The following is a 21,604-nucleotide window of genomic DNA, read 5'->3' as shown; positions in this document are numbered from 1 at the left end:
TAATGCTAACGCGCGAATGCTAACGCTAATGTGTAAATGCTAGTGCTAATGCTAATGCACGAATACTGGTGCCTCTCTCTCCTCCTCCCTCTTCCTCCCCCCTCTCTCTCTCCCCTCTCTTTCTCCCCCCTCTCTCTCTCCCGTCTCTTTCTCCCCCTCCCTCTTTCTCTCTCCCTCTCCTCTGCCCCCCCCTCTCTCTCTCTCTCCCTCCCTCTCTCCCCGTCTCCACCTCTCTCTTCCAACCCCTCCCTCTCTCTCTCCCCCCTCTCTTTCTCCCCCTCTCTCTCTCTCGCCCCCTCTCTCTCCCCCCTCTGCCTCTCTCCCCCTCTCTCTCTCTCTTTCCCCCTACAGCCCTCTCTCTCTCCACTCCACGTTACACAGCTCATGCTGCGGCGCAGGCCTGTGGCACGAGAGGAATTTATCCCTTCAAAATAAAAGAAGAAGAGGAAGTCAATATTCAATGTGCTCCTGCTGGCCAATAGTGAAAAATACACATTATCTGTAATACAATTTTTTTTCATGTTGTCTTTAATTATATAAATGTAATTGAAGACAGTCTTATCAGAGACCTTACTACAGCAGTGGTGGACATAGAGAGAATAACAGGTGTACAATTATCTCCGTAGGGAAACATTATTCTTGACAAGATTATTATATTATTTACTTTATTATTTTAGTATTATAATTTACCTTGAAATTTGCAGTACCCTCGCGTACCACCAGGGGTACCGTACCCAGGTTGGGAATCGCTGGTCTAGAGAACCATGGGTTATAGAGTGACAATGTTTGTGCCAATTTTCAGATTTAGCACGAAATATGTTTTGACTTTCTAAATAGATCTGACAAGTCTGATAGGATTTATATAGGTCATGTATAAATGTGTCATTACGCTCAGTAATGACACATTTAAACATGTAACTTATGCTGTTGAGTACAAAGTGCTGTAACATACACCAGACTGGGCAATCCATCAGTTTAAACAAGAAAAAAACACGAGATAGATTTGGGACCAACGGGTATCGAACCAGGTTCCACTAGCTCACTAACCCTTGTCACAAGGCTAATCGTTACAATATTATTCAAAAATAATTACTGATTATTAAATTTCAATGTCTCTAAATGCAGAGTGTTGTTTTGAGCTCAATCGGACAAAAAACCTAGGACAAGTACGATTTAGAAAAAAAACAGTAAAACATTTTGATTCAACATGGCTGACTTCCTGTTTATCATACAGTGATGCTGCCAGGTGCGTTTTACTCCTCAAAGGTAGCTCTATCACTGTGCCAAGTTTCATGTGCCTAGGCCAAAGATTAAGAAATTCATGTTTTTTCATTTTTGCTCTAGACGGCGCTGTTGCGACAAGCGTTCACGCAAACTCCATTTTATTCGAGTTCGGGCCGAGCCGATCGCGTCTATACCCCCATGTGGGACTTTTCATCGATGTTCAGGGGGTCAAAAATGCCCGAGTTGTGGCAAAATGACAGAGAATAATAAGGTTTTTTTAAAAGGCGTGTTACGCGGAGACCGTAAGGAATATTTAAAAAAAAATACTGATTATTAAATTTGAATGTCTCTAGATGCGGAAAGTGTTGTTTTGAGCTCAATCGGACGAAAAACCTAGGACAAGTACAATTTTGAAAAAAAAAAGTCAAACCTGGCGGTGCCACTTTGATTCAACATGGCTGACTTCCTTGTTTATCATACAGCGATGCTGACAGGTGTGTTTTACTCGTCAAAGGTAGCTCTATCACTGTCCCAAGTTTCATGTGTCTAGGCCAAAGATTATGAAATTCATGTTTTTCATTTTTGCTCTAGTTGCTGTTGCGACAAGCGTTCACGCAAACTCCATTTTATTCGAGTTCGGGCCGAGCCGATCGCGTCTATGCCCCCATGTGGGACTTTTCATCGATGTTCAGGGGGTCAAAAATGCCCGAGTTGTGGCAAAATGACAGAGAATAATAATTAAAAAAAATAAAAATAAGAAGAAACCGGAGAAGAACAATAGCTCTTTGCCATTTCATGGCTCGAGCTAATAAGAAACCATGGCAAGAACAATGTCTCGTCGCATTCCATGTTCCATGGAAGGCTCGAGCCAAATAATAATTTCCAGTGATGCTAAGTTATTTGTTGAGACCACATGCTTAGCAATATCTTATTTCCTTAACTCTTAACTCACCCCAGACACATCCTTCAGCTCCTATCCCGAGGCGTTCTCAGGCCACCCAAGGGACATAGTCCCTCCAGTGTGTCCTGGGGCCTCTTCTCGGTGGGACATTCCCGTAACACCTCCCAAGGGTGGCGTTCAGGAGGCATCCGAAACAGATTCCCGAACCACCTCAGCTGGCTCCTCTTGACATGAGGAGCAGCGGCTCTACTCCGAGCTCCTCATTTGTGACTGAGCATTTCATCCTATCTCTAAGGGAGCACCCAGCCACCCTGCGGAGGAAACTCATTTCAACTCCTTGTTTCTGTGATCCCGTCTTTCGGTCATTACCAAATCCACATGACCATTTGTGAGGGTAGGAGTGTAGATTGACCGGTAAATCGAGAGCTTTGCCTTTCGACTCAGCTCCTTCTTCACTACGGTCTGATACAGTGACCGCATCACTGCAGACACTGCACCTATCCACCTGTCAATCACACGATTTTCTCTCACTCGTGAACAAATCCCAGAAATACTTTAACTCCCCACCCACCTGGAGGGGACAAGGTACTCTTTTCAGATTGAGAACTATGGCCTCGGATTTGGAGGTGCTGATCTTCATCACAGCTGCTTCACACTCAGCTGCAAACTGTCCCAGTGCATGTTGCAGGTCCAGGTTTGATGGAGTCATCAGGACATACTCTGCAAATAGCAGAGATGAGATCCTGTGGTCCCCAAACCGGACACCCAACTCCTGACATACCGGGACCAGACAGCCCTGAGCCCCCAGACCCCATATTCCCGGAGAACCCCACAAAGGACACTACGAGAGACTAGGACATGAGGGCAAGCCTTCTCCAGATCCACAAAGTGTATGTGGACTGTTTGGGCAAACTCGCATGAACCCTTGAGCACCTGATGGAGAATATAGAGTTGGTCCAATGTTCCATGACCAGGATGCGCCAGTACCCTGGAATAGACCTTGAGGAATGTGATTCCTCTGTAGTTGGAACACACCCTGCACACCCTACCACCAAGGAGGTTGCTGAAAACCTCAGTAACTTCAGCTTGGGTGACGGACGAGTCAGTCTCCTCAGTCTCTGCTTCCTTTTCGGAAGATGTGGCAGTGGGATTGAGGAGGTTCTCAAAGCATTCTTTTCATCGTCCGATGCCATCCCCAGTCGAGGTCAACAATTCTCCACCCGCACTATAATCTGTGTTGTTTAAGCACTGCTTCCACCTCTTGAGGCACCAGATGGTTTGCCAGGTGTTTTTTTTTGAGGTCGACAAATAGTCGGAGTCCTCCTCCATGGCCTCCCGAAGTCCTCCCAGACCCGAGTTTTCCCTCTGCAACAGCAGAAGCTGTGTGCTTGGACTGCTGGTACCTCAGGAGTTAGGCCTCCTTCTTCAGCCTGACGCATCTCTTTCTTCTGGTGTCCACCACTGGCTTTCAGGGGTTGCCTCTGTGACACCTGAGACCTTGCAACCTTGCAACCACAACTTTGAGCAGTCGCATTAACGATGGGGGTCGAGAACATGGTCTACTTGGACTTAATGTCTCCAGCCTATCCCGGGAGATTGTAGTAGCTCTCCCAGAGGTGTCAGGAGTCACAAAATGGCAGGCAAGAACCCAAATGCACGACACAGGAAACAGTTCAGGTTTAGGGTATTTATTACCAGCAGAGATGAAAACAAGGTTGTAACACGTGGCAGACAATTTCAGAATGGGGCAGGCAAAAGAGATGGTCCAAAGTCCAAAAAAAGCAGGTCAAAACAGGAACAGGCAGGATAAGAATCAGGATAATAGGTTGCTGGGAGCTACAGTAACACGCAAGACAATCTGACAGGGAACAGAGGGAAATGGACCGGTACATATACTGAGGTGGGGCAGGCCAGGCGAATGTGATGAGTAATTAGGGGAGAGCAGGAGAGGGTGGCAGAGTCTGCTCTGATTGGTTGGAGTGGAACTGAAGGGGATTGACCAATGAACAAACTAAAGCCTGGCTGAAGTTGTGACAGGAGGTGTGAGTTGAAGACCCTGCTGACAGAGGTCTCCGCAAGATGTTCTCAACAGATCCTTACAATGCGCTTCGGCCCCAGCTCAGAGACCCAGAGACAAATTCGTGGCTAGCACAGAAGTCCAATAACTGAACACCCCTCGGGTTAAGGAATATCTTATCTCTTATCTTAAGTCCGGTCACCCCTCTCCAAGTGTCACTGTCGTTGCCCACGTGGGCATTGAAGACCCCCAGTAGATCAACGGAGTCCCCGGTCGGTGCACTGTCCAGTACTCCTCCCAGGGAGTCCAAGAAGGCCGGGAACTCTGCACTGCTGTTTGACCCAACAGTGAGAGACCTGTCCCCAACCCAAAAGCGAAGGGTCAGACCCTCTCGTTCACTGGGGTGAACTCCTACACTGGACGGCTAAGCTGTGGGGCTATAAGCAAGCCAACACACGCCGCCTCTCCCCGCTGCCAACACCAGAGAAGTGGAGCATCCAGTCCCTCTTTCATCAAACTGCCGGTTGGAGATAGAAATTGGAAGTCTGAAATAGAAATCTGTTTTGGTCAAATATAATAGAACATCATCTGCAATTTTATGTTCCATCCCATAAATTGTATCCATCAATCCATCTTCTTGCACATATAGGGTGTAGGAACGTAGATTGATTGGTAAATCGAGAGCTTTGCCTTTCAACTACGCTCTTTCTTCACCGCAACCCCATTAATTTTAACACCATGAATTGTTTTTGATTGTCTAATAGGGTTTTAAGTAGAAAGCAAATAGTATGGCGGACAAGGTACAGCCCTGTCTCACCCCTCTTTCCAGAGTTAGTGGGTCTGTCAGGTGACCATTGATTGTAATTCTTGATGTTGGACTGTTGTATCGTAAAGATTCCTATATTTTTTTAATAGATTCTGATATAATCGGTCAAGACGCGTATTCTTCACGACAGATTCAATGAATGGGAGCCCGAGCCAAAGCCACGCCCACCCATCCTTTATGTTAATCTACCAGTCGATCACATGGATCTATGGTCGATCAAGGAAGCCGTGAGTTGCGAGAGTTTTAAAGCTCTCTGACGTTCTGACGAAAGTGATTTAACTCTGTGTCACAGTTGCTGGTGTAGAATACATTTTTATTTTTATTGAGGTTTTGGCCAAAAAAACTGCGGAAAATCCGCGAAAACAGGAAAAATTAAAAAAAAAATGTTTTAGAATCTCCATTTTTGACGTTGGCAGGCTTGCAAAACAACTTATTAAAAAACTCTCGCCTAAGTGAGCTTGTCTGAGAATTGTGAATACGCCAACGTGTCTTTTAGCGGTAGCAGAGTGAGTTTTGATGTTGAACAACGTTGATCTGAATGATGTTTAATGCGTTTTATAGTCCGGTGCGCTTTATATATGAATTATTATCCATAATAGACCATTTATTGATGGTGCGCTTTATAATCCGGTGCGCCTTTTCGTGCACGGTAATTTCACTTGACCAGACTTGGAGCTACCCAGTACATGGATGACACAAACTCGACCAATGATTAAGGACTGGATTGGGATTTTAATTGACATTTGAAAATAGACAAAATTTGAAATTGGTCATACTTTTCTTAATATTATTTTTAAAATATATAGATGAAAATTATTAAATCTTGAAAAGAAAAAAACAAAACTGTAATCGAACACAAAGAAATACCACTATAAAGAGGTTATAAACACTTTTCACAACTTTCAGCTAACTGTGCAGTTAACAAATATTTGCATACTAACAGCACACTTCATCCCTAAGAGCTGCTTTTGTAAAATATCTTTCCAGTGGCCAAACAGATTTAACTTTATTACGTGAAACTAATTGGGTGCAGCCTCTTTTGATAAAAAGTTACAAAGGATATGACTGTATAATCTTTGACTACATTTCTCTCCTTATCCATTTAGGTGAAGCAGCTGGATTGTGACGCCGCCTCAGCTGACGAGCACAACAATGCCCTACACCACCACACGCTGGATACGCTGGACGCTCTGGATGGGCTGGACACGCAGGACATCTACAGCACGCTGGACACGGTGCGCCTCACCTGCCCCCCTGACTATACCCTGACGCTGCGCCGCTCTCCAGACGACGTGCCCCTCATGACTTCCCTGAACCCTGGATCCCTGCCTGTTACACCCGGATCCCACCCCGTAACCCCGGCCACGCCCATGACGCCCATGACCCCGGCGTCCATGGTGGGCATGAGGCACCACCAGGGCTACTCCCACCACAGCCCCTACAGCAACACACACCTGCCGCACACGCTCATTTCCACGCACACACATTCCACCACACGCGTATAACCATAGCAACACGTGCACCCTAGACATGTATGAGGTGACATCTGTGCCAACTACAATTTGTGTCAAGTCTTTGTTGAGCATAGATTATAGCTCAAATACTTGATAAAATTATCAACATTTTGGGATATTTATAGTTTCTTTTGAGTAATTTGAACTAGTGTCGATATTGTTTTGTTTTATATGTGAATGAAGAGTTAATTTGCAAAAACAGATATATATATATATATATATATATATATATATATATATATATATATATATATATATATATTGTTACAGATGGTAACACAAAACAAATACAAATTCAAAAGTACAATTACATTTTTTGAAAGCAGAATGATGTCTGTTTTTGCATTAAAATCGTTTTCATTAAGTCATTTATTTCCCTTACAGATCTTTTTGTGTGTAAGAAAAAGTAAATAATTATAAAACTATACAAAACAAATAAATTCTAACTAGCTCAAACTACTCAAATAGTCAAATTAAATATTCTGAATTCAAGACATTTTAACTTATGTATATATTCTTATTTTGTCATGTAGGTTTGGGGATTTAATTGCAAATTAAATTATTTTTATTTTTAGTTTACGTTTGCAAAAAGAAAGATGCAATACAAATGAGGAAAATATTAGTTTTTTTGTAGCATTGTAATACAAAATTAAATGCTGTGCCATTTTGCTAAAGATTAAGGGCTTCACATTCCATTTTATGTATTAATAACTCAAATGTAAGATGTTTCATCCAAGTTCATTCAGTTCATCTGACAAAGAACTGGTGAGTCACTGCCTAATAACTGTCTAACTACACTGAAACTAACACCTATATTATTAACAGTAAGGAGTCCATTGTGTGTTAAGTTTATCAGTACAATAATCTATTAAGTCTATTGAGTGACATAAAACTTTAGAAATGGCGACTCCTATTTCACATTATGACAGACTAGTAACAAACAAGAAATCTCTTGAGAAGATAAGGCTTATACTCTAAATCTAATCCAGTGTTCTCGCTGAGGGCTTTTGGCATGGCGGCGGGCGCCGTGTTTTTCGCTGACGCCGCCTGCTGCACTCGGCCGTGCGGGCGGCGAGCAGGCCGAGCGGGCGGCGAGCAGCTGAGCAGGCGCCGAGCGAGCGGCTGAGCGGGCACGGAACACGATACGCCGCTGTAAGTGGCGGAGTGTGATCATATTGACTTTCCATATGGAGGGTGCATGCGGAATTTTTTTAAGTACTTTTTGCTAGCGCCTACGCCGGTGTCCCACCGCCATCCTCAAACCTCAGCCCAGCGAGAACACAATAATTGCATCTAAATATCTACAATTTGCAAACATTATGGCATTATATTTTTGCCCCAATTATGTCCCTTTCTTACGACGGAGTATAAGGCCCAACCCAAATAAATAAATTGCGGCACTACGAGAATAAAGTCATAACATTTCGACATTAAAGTCATAATTTTATGAGATGAAAGTCGAAGCCAGAAAAAAGTCCCACTTTTACGAGAAGAAACTCGCAATTTAACGAAATTAAAGTGATAAAATTATGAGAATAAAGTCGTGGTAAATTTTTTAATTATAAAGTTGACATTTAAACGTTTAGGGGCCGTTGTCAGTGTTCTGATTCAAAGTGACGTGAGCAATTCACTTTGGCCACCACAACCAGGACACAAAAGAACGGGCTTGGATGGGTAAACAGCTTAGAACTACATAAAAGCCTGCAATAGATGGTAAAGTGTTTCCTGGTCTTAAAAACGATGTCCCATGTGTGTGATGATTACAAGATGGATTGCCACTGCAGTTTAGCGGCACCTTTCCTTTTACACATCATTCACAAGCTGTTGGATAAACCCTTTACTTTCTCCATGGCGTACACGTATTGTACCATGGGTTCAAACACCAGCTGTGCTCTGTGCCACAGCCCGCCGACAGGAGGAGGCCTCTGCTCTTCTATTGCGTTGTTTTTCTACGTGGGCACTTTGCACACAATCACTGTTCTTACAGTTCATACTGTTCATTGTAGATTTTACTAAAGCCCCTGTAGCGGCCGGAGGAACCGTGCGCACTGTGAAGCTAAAGTTTTATGCACCTATTCTAACCTTTTTGGCATCCCTTGAAAACACTTGGTAAAACACAGAGAACACCAAGACAGCTGTTTGCAGTCTGCGCTTCCACTCAGCTTTTCCTCGCTAACTCTTGGATTGTGTTTGGCACAGCCAAAAAGCGATGTTTTACGCACACGCCATCATCCAAACAACTCATTCCACCTATTACAGCCGAGTAACACAACTACAGCCTAACACCGCCCAGGCTGATAACTACAATGAGTGGATACTAAAAAGACATATAGTGCTTACACATGGCGATGGCATGAGCACAGCTCCATCAACACAAGTGCACCCAACACCGGAGTATATCATTTTACACATGTATCCCAACTGTGAGGCACAGTTAAACCTATGCACACAAAAAACTCTATGAACATAGACTTTGTGGGCTTTTGTGTTAACTTTTAACCCATCCAAGTCAGGCGCCATTTGCGTCCTGGCCGTGGTGTTGAATGTGAAATGCGTTTCGGTCCCAGAATCTTAAAATGTTGTCTTTATTCTCATAATATTTTTAATTTATTCTCATAAAATTATGATTTTAAAACTCATAAGATTATTACTTTAATCTCGTAATATTAAGATTTCTCTGACTTCGACTTTTTTCTCATAAAATTACAACTTAAATGTCGAAATCTTATGAGTTTATTCTTGTAAATGCAGGACTTTTTTCTGGCTTCAACTTTAATCTCATAACATCATGACTTTAATGTTCAAATGTTATGACTTTATTTTCATAGTGCCCGCAATTGTTTTGGTTTGAGTTGGCCCTTATACTCTCTACTTTCTCTTGCTCCTAGTCTACATGGCCACAAAGAAGATTTAGTCCAAACTGAGCCACCAAAGGACATAGCTAAACTTTAAAATGTGAATCCAACCACATCTATTGCACTGAAATTAGCAGAATTTTACTATTTACCAAGTTGTGACAGTTAACGATATCAAATACATATTAGTGATGACTGTTCTACTTTATTTGTATGTTCATTTGAACATGAACATATGTTAATGTTTTTGGCACAAATGTCATTCTATAGACATATACAATACAAATACACAACACAAGAGACTTAAATACCTCTACTAATTACCCTGCAGGATTGTTACCTATCGAACAAATGAGGGACTGTAGCAGACTGGAGAAGCGTCAGATGTGTGTTGCATGATTGGAAACAGAGTCCAAAGTGGCAGATGCAGTTCTATGCATCGTTTCGACATCCGACTTTGGTTAAAAACACTGGATTTCTGCTTTTTCTACACCGAGGAAGAGAAATATGGACAACATTTGGAGTGCTGTAGAGGAAAACGTGCCAAGCAATGAAGACACACAGACTGCTGATTTCGACTTGAACAACCTGTGAAATGTGAATGTAGCATTTTTTTTTTTCATTCAAAAAGATTAAAAGACGGCCCAATCTGCCAAGGAACAACTTTAGCTGATGAGACAAAAAAATCAGCTGCTGATGGAGAAGTCTGAACAGGCAGAGCCGAAAGGTGATTAGCAATTTACATTAGTGGTGAGAGAAGTTAGCAAAGCCAGTCCAATAAAAGGGGGGATAAAGTCAAAACGATTGAGCGGAATGCAAAGTGTACTGAAAGAGTCAGGAGCTAGCTTGACAGGCTAGCTTGTCTCAACCAACCAGCTCCCATGTTCAACTGTTGTAAATAGAATGGAAAGATACAGATGAAATATATTATGGTTTATAGCATTTACCTTGCTCTTGCATTCAAAAAAATACATGACTTATTTAACCACATTATTGCTTTCATTTCAAATATGAATATATTATTGTATAAATGTCTGAAAAGCATGGCTGGTAGTTTTCAATCTCACCCAATGTAGTATATACACAGTACCTTTGATTCCATGGAGGACGCTATGTTTACTATGCACAGTCATTCTACTGTATGAAAGCAATTTTTTAAGATAGGATTTCTTTCTGCCATCTTATCCATTCATTTGACCTGAGCTTGTACTGTGTAGATAATGCAATATCGGTTTGAGCATTGAGCACCAGCCAGAATCCATCCCTTCATATCCTATCCCTTCCTCCCTGTTCCCAAAACTTAGCTTGAGAACTTGAAAAATTATGTTTCTTGATTTGGAAAGTGTCTAGTGAGGCAGGGTTATGACAAAATAATAGCAGAATGGTGCTGAAGCGTGCTTGGGGGTTCTTTTGTAAAATGTATGTGGGAAACAATAGCAAAGCGGTCATACAGTGCCAAGTGGAGACTGCCTATTGCTGGTCTCATAACGGAATTATAGTTATGCTTTCTGTGGATTTTACTGATTCTAAATGGTTCTATGGTATTGCTCTAACAGAATCCTTTTGCTGCAGCTTTACCCAAAAACAAATATATAGGACACATTAAGCACCCTACACTGTCCACCATTAATGTATTTTCTGTTTTAAATAGTTAAATTTTTATATGGTTTTATTTTGAACTATTTCACTGCCAACCCTGTCCTTACAAGCCTGTTCTAGCCTGGTCACAAAATTTAAACAATCTTCACAGCCCCACAGAAAACTGTGCAGCAGGTTTTGTACGGCAAAAGTACAATTGTTATTGTACATTGATTTATTCCTTTATTATAGTTTTTTTCAAAATCCATTAGTTTTCATTTAATCAAGTATTTTGAGACAAAAAGTGGGAAAGATGATAAACAAACTTTTGTTCAGTTTTGTTTCGCTTTCTAAATTTTGTTGAATAAATATGTGCAACTGCAAATTAAATATGAGGTCTACATGGTAAAAAGAGCAGGGAAAAGATGACAAGCATCTTTTTTAGTTTTCAATAAATTTTTTTTTTTGTAATGCCGTAAATCACAACAGCAGTTGCCTCGAAGGGTGACAGATAAACAATGTTCTATGGAAATTAGCAAATGTCTTAGCATCCCCTGTTCTTAAACCCTCCTTCTCGGCAAGGAAAAACTACAAAACCCTTTGAGAGAAAGCAAGACAGTTTATGAGTAGAGAGCGTTCCTCCAGGCAGTTGAGGAGCCTCCTGAAACGGTACCACTCCCAGAGAAGAGTGAAAGAAGGAGAAAATCATGTGAACAACAATGAACAAACAAGTGAACTAAAATAATAAATATTGTTGATAGGAAAGAGGAAGCAGAGGATATCGCTCAAACTCAAAAACAACAGCAGCAGAAAGACTACACAGACATTAGAGGAATAGAGGGATGAAACTTCAGAAGTGGAGGAGCATGGGTGTGTGCGCGTGCACGTGTGTGTATGCATTCGAACAGAGTACAAATGTGTTGTATTATCACTACCATCATCATAATGTCATATAATGTTACTATATATTGGCATACATGCAGTCATACCTGTATTGTAATATAGCGATCATTATATATCACTACACATTGTATAAACAGTTGTTTCAATATTTATTATCACACCTTTAATCAATTGAGACGATAGATTGATAACCTCTCTCCGCATCATTTCTGCCTTTTGTGTGTGTGTGTGTGTGTGTGTGTGTGTGCCAAATGGCAAACAAAACAGGTATTTGATGTAGGATGGGGTCATGTCATTTATGGCTTTGTAAGGCAGGAGGAGAGTTTTTAATTTGATTCTAAACTCAACAGGGAGCCAGTGAAGAGACTCAAGCTTCGGCGTAATGTGCTCTCTTCTTTCAGTTCCTGTTAAGAGTGGCGTGCCTTCAGTGAGGTCCTACACAATCCCACCCGGATGAATCCACCTCTTATTACCATCATGGCTCTAGACACTATACATTTATACAGAAACGTAGTTTAACCAGGCATTGTGTCACCTTGAAATTGACATTTCTATTCAGAGAATTGCAGTAGAAGAGTACAGTACTTTACTTTTTCATTGTGCGGCTCCGTTTCCCTGCACGCTTGTTCGTTGAGCTGTAGATCCACTCGTCAACATTGCTTGTAAGTGCCCAGCCGTACTTTGGAGTCTCGTTGACCAAATCGATCACTTGCAAATAGGCATTTTCAGCAATACAGTTTGCAGTGCTTCTCGTAGCCTGTGAGCCATTAATAGCGCTCGTAGTTGGAACTTTAAAAGTGGTGAACAAACCCGCCTGTGACAGGCTTTGCAGTTTCGGCGTCGAACGACCTCTCATTACAATGTCTAACTTTTCTTGAAAAGTTCGTCTTGAGAATGCCGTTATAATTATATCCTCAACCAAATCAATATATTTTCCTCCTTCCGCCATTGTGGGTTGAAAAAACAGCTTAGTAGTATGCAAATTAATTTGTTTATCAAATTCAGTTTCCTAGTTCTCAGGTTTTGCATAGACCCGCCTCTCGATATTGGTAATCCAATCAAAAGACGTGCACGTGATGCGCCTGCTAGAAGGCGTACAATAACCAACTCTAAAGCTGATAAGTTGACACTAAATTTTAATTTCCATTCACTTTAAGTGCCCGCACTTTTGATTTGAAGGCCTGAGGGCAGATTTTAGACCCTTGGCAACACATGATGGCCGAATATTATGATTGGATAAAGACCAGCCCTCCAAATCTCAACCTGAGGCTGGAAGCAGTGTAACCAAGAGGAAAAGTATAACTCTTACTCACACACTCACAATAAATATTTGTGGGAAAATATGTATTTTTAAAAATTGTATTCTGATTATGGTTAGGGCAGCAGAGAAGGCCTTGCTGGCCCTGGCGGCCCACTAATGCCTGTTAGTAATCTTGCTGCTGTGTTTTGAAGTTGAAAAGCTTTTTATGGAACTTTTAGGAGACACTGTGACAAGGAGTTACAAGTTTATCTAGATGTAACAAATGCATGGATACGTCTTTAGGCATCGCTTTTAGGCAAGATTTTTCAGTTAGTTAAATTATGCAGATGAAAGTAGGCTGTTTTACAGGCTTGATTTATATGCGCTTTGAATGAGAGTTCCTGGTCTCTGTGTTAGTGTGATGGTATTTTAGTGTGTTATGTATGGTATTCTCTCTTCAGTCCAGAATCCAGAGAAAATAAACACAGTAGAATATTTCTGTCCAATTCCAAACTTATGTTATGTCCACTGGCAGCCCCAAAGTGGTTGTAGTTGCTTCTTTACAACTTGAGAATGTTGTGTTTTTTCCCCATTGTGTTTGTCTCCCTGCTGAAGTTACATACGGCCTCGTGCAATCTATGACATCACTACATACACACACACTGACATAATTTGGGTTTATAGGAAATTAAATTCTGTAGGCCTATATATTAGTTAAAAGCGAATAATTTAGAGCTAGGTTATTCGACGTAATGACAACTAATTTTATGCTCAAAAAGAACCAAATAAAAGAGAGAAAAAATATCCTCGTTATTTCCATTATGTATGGTTTGGTCCAGGTTTAGGCTATTTGCGGTATTAATGTTGGGTGTTTTACCAACCTGCGGGTACTGCAATTTTAGCATTCTCTGTCTCACCCTGCACCACGGAATCTATTTCTCAACCTGCCCCAAATTAAAAAGGTTGCGTATTGAATTGCAATTTAGTTTAATTTGGACTATAGTTTTGAAGTGCCTGAAAGCTCTTAACTGGTGACAGAATTTAGGATCCGCCCCTGAGCAATGAGACATTTTAACAAATTAATCTGCCTAGTAGGACGCAGGGTTTTCAAAATAGTTTGTTTGGCTAAAAGCCTATTTAAATTTAAAAGCTTTTTATTGAAAAAATGGTTTTCAGTCCAAACGTGTTAAAGTGTGCTTTTATTGACATCAAAAGGAAAACTGGTTCAGTTTGACAGTGATTTTTTTCTCTTTCCAAAAGACTTGCATCTGACCTAACTTGTCCCATAGAGATGGTGAAAATGAACATATTTCAGCAGCTTTGACTCAAGCAGACCCGTTCCATGGGCTGTAGTCTGCTCATCTATGGGCTGTAGACTTGCTCATTCCCTGTGTGTCGTCTCTCCGCTCTCTGTGAGGCAGCTCCTTGCGAGGCAGCTCCTTGCGAGGCAGCTCCTTGCGGGGAAACAAGCCAAATGAGGAACTGAATTTAGACGTGACTAAATGCAAAGATACATGTGCATACATGAGCGGGCAGGTGCTATATTGCAATCAGCATTTTATAACCCGCCCCAAACTATCATATTCAACCAGGCACTATGACTTTAGACTTTATTGAATAGTTTTTCTTTAGTCCTGGATTGATAAGTCCTGATTTATACCTGATCTTGATACTGAGACAGAACTGGTGAGAAAAGTTTGAGAACCATTGCTTGACATATTTCAATAGATTAATTGTGTTATTTCTTTTTAAATTATAACTACATCCAGTCTTATACACATCTTGTTCAGAGGATGCAATAAGATCTATTTACATTATGTATTAAGTTTGAGTAAGGACATTCTCCTTCTTTGTCTCTGAATTTAGGTGCATTTGTGTGAACCTTTCTTACATTCTGCTGTCATTCGTTTAGCTGAGACGGAAACCTTGGACAATAAATTACTGTTTCATTATACTCAAACATTAAAATAAAACTGACACGTGGGCAAATTTATATTAGGCAAAATTACATTCTTTGATTCAGGGTGAACAGAAATCGGCTGACCGGTATGAAGCCAGCCAGGTATTATCATAATTTCACCAGATCAGTCCTAGGCTGACCAATAAGAAGTCATATATCCTGTTAGATTAGAGGTCTGTGGTGAATTCTGTTACAGCTATAATACTATCCCTATGTGCAAAAAGGAAACCGATTGGAGAGATCCTTAGATGACAAGAGAAGTGTTTCCATATGATATTTCAGGGTTCCTGCACAACTTCTAGTGTGAAATGTAAAAATTTGTAAGACCTTGGCCAGAAAAAGCCTTCACTTTAAATTATACATTTTATAGGCCTAATATCATGACTATATTGTTTGCATATACCTTAAATAAAGGGAATTACTTTTAGAACATAAAAAGCATCTAATGAAATCTTAGATAATTTAATAAATGGCATAAATAAAGTATAGTTTTTATGGTGCCTTTGTTATAAGTCTCTATTTGTGTATGGCCTTTTTTTATTTCAAAATATGCATTTATCGGCTCTCAGATGTATTTCAATTTAAATATATAATTTTGATCAAAATAACATCTAATATGGAGGTCTAGTTCATGTTCACATTGAGTTCCTTGTGCAGATTTGTATCAGCTGAAACCTAAAGGCAGCGTCAGATGATCACACCTGGTCAGGTGCACCTATCCCACCTTCACTGCGCTCATCATCCATGACTCCAATGTCCAGCGCTTTGCATGAGATGGGCCTTATTACACTGACACAACAACTTCTGCAATAAAGAAGCTTACCGCCATGGGCTCACATTTGCTCATTGCTCTGAAAACACTGCTGTCCTGCGCTGAGGCTCCAGGCGCATCTGACGCCTATTTATATGGCCGGCCTTCACAATAAACTTTATTGAATTTAGACACATCTGTGTGGAAAGCAAGGTCTTAATAGGTTCTTCAAATTTAAGACCAAACCCCAATTTTCATCATATTTAAGAAATATGTCGGTGTAATCCCTCATTCGTCCAGGCGTGTTCCATAGTAGAAAAAGCTTCAGTTGTAGTCATCTGGACTCAGTTTGAAAAAATAGACGTTTCGACTCTCATCCAAGAGTCATTGTCAATAAAAGAATTTAGATCGAGAACTCCGATATTAATACTGTTCTGTGGTAAGACCCACCCATTGGGAGGAGCCTTCCTGAAGTAGAAAGAGTTGTTTGTTTCAACAGAAACTTCCCCCTTGTATCTACCGAGCTAGCCTATTCAGAATCTTAATGGGCTATTAGAATCCTCTTTGTCTTTGTGAGACCCTGGCTCAACCACCCTGAGTACCTGATTAGCATCTAAATGTCCTGGTCCTGGTCCTCTACCTTTCCAGGGGTTCAGTATTTCATTATAGATACCAGGAAGATTGAATCTGAGCCCTCCATTTCTGTTTAAAGAAGGTCTTTCTTTTTTAACAAAAATAGCTTCCTTGACTCCTCTTTCAAACCATCTTTTCTCCCTGCTTAAAACCTTCACCTCACCGTCTTCAAACGAGTGATTAGAGGCTTCAAGATGGAGATGCACGGCGCTCTGAGGTCCTGAACTAGTATTTCTTCTGTGCTGATAAAGCCTCTTGTGTAGAGGCTGTTTCGTCTCACCTATGTAACGTTCTTTACAACTTTCTTCACTGCATTGGATCGAATAAACTACATTGCTCTGTTTTTGAGTCGGCAACTTGTCCTTAGGGTGAACCAGTTTTTGTCTTAAAGTGTTTCCTGGTTTAAAATAAACAGGGACTTCGTGTTGTCTAAAAATTCTCTGCAGTTTTTCCGAGAGGCCAGACACATAAGGGATAGAAACACCCTTCCTTCTCTGTTCAGTTTCCCTTTTGTCCTGCTTCTTGGTTCTCTTCACTCTGTTGAGAGCCCAAGCGGGGTAACCACAGGCTGAGAGGGCATTTCGGACATGTTTGTCCTCTTTCTTCTTGCCCTCTGAGCTGGTGGGCACACCTTGAGCTCTGTGTTGTAAGGTTCTGATCACACCCAGCTTGTGCTGTAGTGGGTGGTTGGAGCCAAAGAGCAGATACTGGTCCGTGTGTGTAGGTTTCCTATATACTTCTATTTGGAGTTTCCCGTCCTCTCCTCTGATCGTGGAACAATCAAGAAAGGCCAAGCGATTCTCCTTAGCGTCTTCTCTTGTAAACCTGATATGTGGGTCCACAGCATTGATGTGATCAGAGAAAGTTTCCAGCTCTTGTTCCTTGATTGTTACAAACGTATCATCGACATAGCGAAGCCACAGTTTTGGGGCTATGCCTGAGAATGAGGCCAGTGCCTTCTTCTCAAAGTGCTCCATGTACAGGTTGGCCACTATGGGAGTGACGGGCGAGCCCATGGCACAGCCATGAATCTGTCTGTAAAATTGTCCCCGGAATTGAAAGTAGGTGGTGTTCAGACAGATGTCCAACAGTTTACATATGTGTTCAGGTGTCAGTTTGGTCCTTTCTTGTAGGGTGGTGTCTTCCTGCAGTCTGATCCTCACCGCTGCTACTGCATCAGTGGTCGGGATGCAGGTGAACAGGGACACAACATCATATGAAACCATGAGGTCATCTGGGTCCAGTTGGAGATGTTTAACTTTATCCACAAAGTTGTGCGTGTTTTCCACATGATGTTCCGAATTCCCCACAAGCGGAGCCAATATAGTTGTTAAATGCTTGGCCACATTGTAAGTGATGGAATCTGTGCTGCACACTATGGGTCTGAGTGGAACATCCTTTTTGTGTATTTTTGGCAATGACAATGACTCTTGGATGAGAGTCGAAACGTCTATTTTTTCAAACTGAGTCCAGATGACTACAACTGAAGCTTTTTCTACCATATTTAAGAAAATGTAAGACCTTAAATTTCCAATATCCTTTGGACTTTTTAAGATCCCGCGGGAATCCTGTATATATACATTTTGCATAGACCCTTCCAATGTTGATGTTAGAGTTAATGTTAGCTTCCAAAAATCACAAACCAATAATCATGTTGCTGTTTTGGCAACTGACCCCTCGACCACACGTGAGTAACGCTAGATCCTTGTAAGGAAACAATGGGCACTGGTATATTGGGCCGATATTTGCATTGCAGCATATTGGCTTTAAATGTCCATAGGCCGATATTTGGTTTGGGTTGACCAATTGCTTTAAAGGACACATTATATAAAATTGGCTCTCCTTTCAGCTATTAACCAAGCTACTTTTGCGGAGGGAAGCCTTTTTTCTCCAATGTAATTTCCTCGGCTGCCAGTGGATGGAGCAAAAACTGATTTTCATGCGTGGAAAAAGCCTGAAAGCCTGTTTTTGTGAAACTTTAATAAACATGTTTTTATTCATTTATAAACCATGAGATGCCAAAGTAAAGGTACTCAAGAGCATGTGTAAAGGCCACTGACAATGCAAATAATGCATAGTAGAAGGAAAGAATCCTTTATTTTACCACTTAAGTTAAATTCAACAATGGCATTAAAGAACATGTGATTTCACAGGTCGTTAATGAGTTAGTTGTAAAACAGGGCTGAAGATGTCTAAAATTAATTTATCATACTTTTATTATGAAGAGCAGTTAAAAGTATGGACAGTAATTCGGCTAATAGTAATTTCAAGATTTAGATTAGATTTTTCTTCTTGACTACATGGCCATAAAAAAAACTTCTTACAATCTGTAGCAGCATTTAGTTTGGTTTACTGACTAGAGACTAGCTGCAAAATTAGCATTCATGCTAACAACCATGATATTACCATGAAACCCATGCATATATTGGCTGCGTCCGAATGTCTGCATTATTCTCTACATAGGGAATAATGCAGCTTGCAACAATGCACCTTGAAAAGTAGTGTGCAGCGATGGTCACTAGATAGGTCTATTTAGACCATAGTGCGAGAGTCGGAAAAACAACAGCGACAAGTCTTTAACTAGACACAACACAACTGAATGAGGCAGAAGAGCTGTTTAAATGCACTGTTGACTCGAGAATATATATACACTCTGAATAATTCATTAATGATTAATTAATAATTGGATAATAGGCACCTTTCATGACACTAAGTGCTTTACAGCACGTTATTCATTCACTCCTCAGGACTAAGGTACAATTACAGCCACACCTGTCCTGGGTCAGACTGATTGTATAAGTGTGACAACCCCATTCTGAGCTCTATTGAGTTTTATTTAGTCAAGTGCCACAAATCCTACATGAATTAGAGAACATTAGATAGCGCAGATATTGACAGTTATTACTCATTGGCAAGATGAAATGAAACAGCCATTTGTTTCAGTGGTCTACATTTGGCTTGAGATTGCTCCCACATTAAAATGACTTGTGGTTAAGTAAAAATTAGAGGGTGAAAATTTGCTAAAATATTGTACCCACAAAAGAGCAGAAATATCAGTTTATACCCTTGTTTAAAGGGTCAACATAACGATGTTCCATTTTTATAATGAATTAGCTAGTTTTTCCAGCATTTACATTTTTGATTATTAAAAAATATATTCATTATTAGATTTTTTGCAGATTTTCAAAAACAACTTTAAAAATAACAACTTCACGTATGTAGAAAAATATTCGATTAATAAAACCCTCTGTACGCATTTTAGCATCTAATTTGCTCCTCAATGATCACACCTGGACTAGAAATCAATGCACATGATCCCGCCTTCCGTCAATGAATGAGCTTTACCTATACAGGAGCCAATAATGAGCCAACAATGGTTGATTGACACACGAAGACCAAGAAAGGCGTGTGGACGAGATATTCGGACAAAATTTACATTAAACAGTTAAACAAAACAGAAATGCGATGGCCTTTAGACTATATTTACCTAAGCTGAACCGTGAAGACACGTTGCAGTGTGTGCGATGCGCGAGGGACAGAGCTTTGCCGCCACAGTGTGTGTGCACGAATGGGACTGTGATGTGTGGGTAGAGGCAGAGGAAGGGGGTTGGTGGGCACTGATGGTATCGAAATTAACAAACATTAACATGAATCAAAAAAAAATTAAGTTCCCCACACAAGCAGTTGTGCTTAAATGAGTACAAGGCAATTATTTTATATTTCTTGGACATCTGAAGTAAAAGGGATCTCTATGCATTACGTTCTAAACACAAACTTCCTCAAAATGGCTCCTTCTCTCCTTTCTGAGCGCAGGGGTGCAGGTTTGCGGACACAACTGCACAGTCCCACATCAAGTTGTCTTTTTTAAATCCAACATTTAAGAAGTAACATCACAAATGTCATGTTTAAACCCCATTTTGCATACGCTTAATAAATGAAACCCCACTTTGGTTTGATAAGTTTTTCAGTTTCAAGTGTCCAAAAGAGCTAACCATTCATCACTCTGTCCTCAGACCTCTTACACCGGAGGCACTTGGGCTGGACATTAAGATGGACCTGCATTCATCTTTGATCCCCAAAGTCTGTAAATGTGTTGTATATTTTGGAAACCCAGTTCTGGTAAACCCCTTCCCCTCCTGGCCCATGTGTGTGTGTCTGTGTTCTATGTAACCTTCACACTGGCATTTTTGTTGGTCTATGAAAACAGAAAAGAAAGCTGAAAAAATGCGGACCGCAAATAACTTTTATTTAAAAAAATTAAAATTATATAAAATAATATTTAGAGGAAGTTTGATTTGAGTATTTTATTATATTTTTTTCCATATGGGTTTATGACTCAGCGGGTGGCTGGATTGTGTCAAGCATAAAACATTTCTGCTGCATTTTTGAAAAATAAAATATCAATATTTTACAAGTTATGAGCTTTCAATGTGTGTTTATTCCGGGAACACTTTATAATAAGTACACTTTTATAAGCTTTAATTAAACAAAGATTAAGTTCATAATAAAAAAAAAAAATCTTTGTTCATGTTTTATTAAGGCCTATTCTTTGCAGATAAAAACTGAATCAGGGTTGAAAATGAGATACTAAGCAATACTAGTATTGCTATAAATACATAGTATCAATATAAAAAATCTACATTTTACCTTTTCTGATTTTTTTGTATAATGGTTAAAAAAATAAAGTACTATTGTGCTAAAAATGTGTTTAAAATTGCAGTCTTATCTTTCGCATTTTCAAAATTATAACTGCAGTACTGATATCAGTCATCACTAGTATAATAACTAGTCATCACTAGTTCATAGCAACGTATGTATTTATTAAGTGAAAATAAATAAATACAAATGGCATCAGAATTTAAAACATTGTGGAAACCAGAGCTCCGTGATAACTTCTGTCCCTCCGGACCACACTATCCAGCAGTAACCAAATATATTAGTGTTTTTTTAGATGACAACATTCTAAAGGCCAATAAATAATATTTAATTAACATTTTTTAAATGCATATTTTTTGTAAATGTAATAAAGTAAATGTGTCTAATCACTAATAGAAATCATCAGATTCAAATCTGTGAAATTCGTAAATTCATTTAGCTCTTGCCCCCCATGTGGGAGTATGACATCATCGTATTCTAGAATATGACAACAACCAATATCTTTGTATTTCATTCATTCATTATGTTGTTACCTCTCATTATGTT

General features: G+C 40.2%; 1 protein-coding gene across 1 annotated transcript in view; it reads left to right on the top strand.

The window, feature by feature from the left end:
* LOC140359352 (neuroligin-4, X-linked-like) overlaps positions 1 to 6,517 on the top strand; it is a 118,488-nt gene extending 111,971 nt beyond the window's left edge. The window contains exon 9 of the mRNA XM_072444240.1: positions 6,075 to 6,517. Coding sequence (XP_072300341.1) covers positions 6,075 to 6,473 — 399 coding nt within the window. The 3' untranslated portion in view covers positions 6,474 to 6,517. The remainder of the gene's footprint in view (positions 1 to 6,074) is intronic.
* Positions 6,518 to 21,604: the final 15,087 nt, after the last annotated feature.

Source organism: Eucyclogobius newberryi, unplaced genomic scaffold (assembly GCF_026437365.1).
Source record: "Eucyclogobius newberryi isolate DKJ021-1_F unplaced genomic scaffold, fEucNew1.0.hap1 SCAF_14, whole genome shotgun sequence".
In the NCBI taxonomy this organism is placed as follows: domain Eukaryota; kingdom Metazoa; phylum Chordata; class Actinopteri; order Gobiiformes; family Gobiidae; genus Eucyclogobius; species Eucyclogobius newberryi.
The sequence above is the reverse complement of the archived record's forward strand: the minus strand, read 5'-3'. Positions and strand labels throughout refer to the sequence as shown.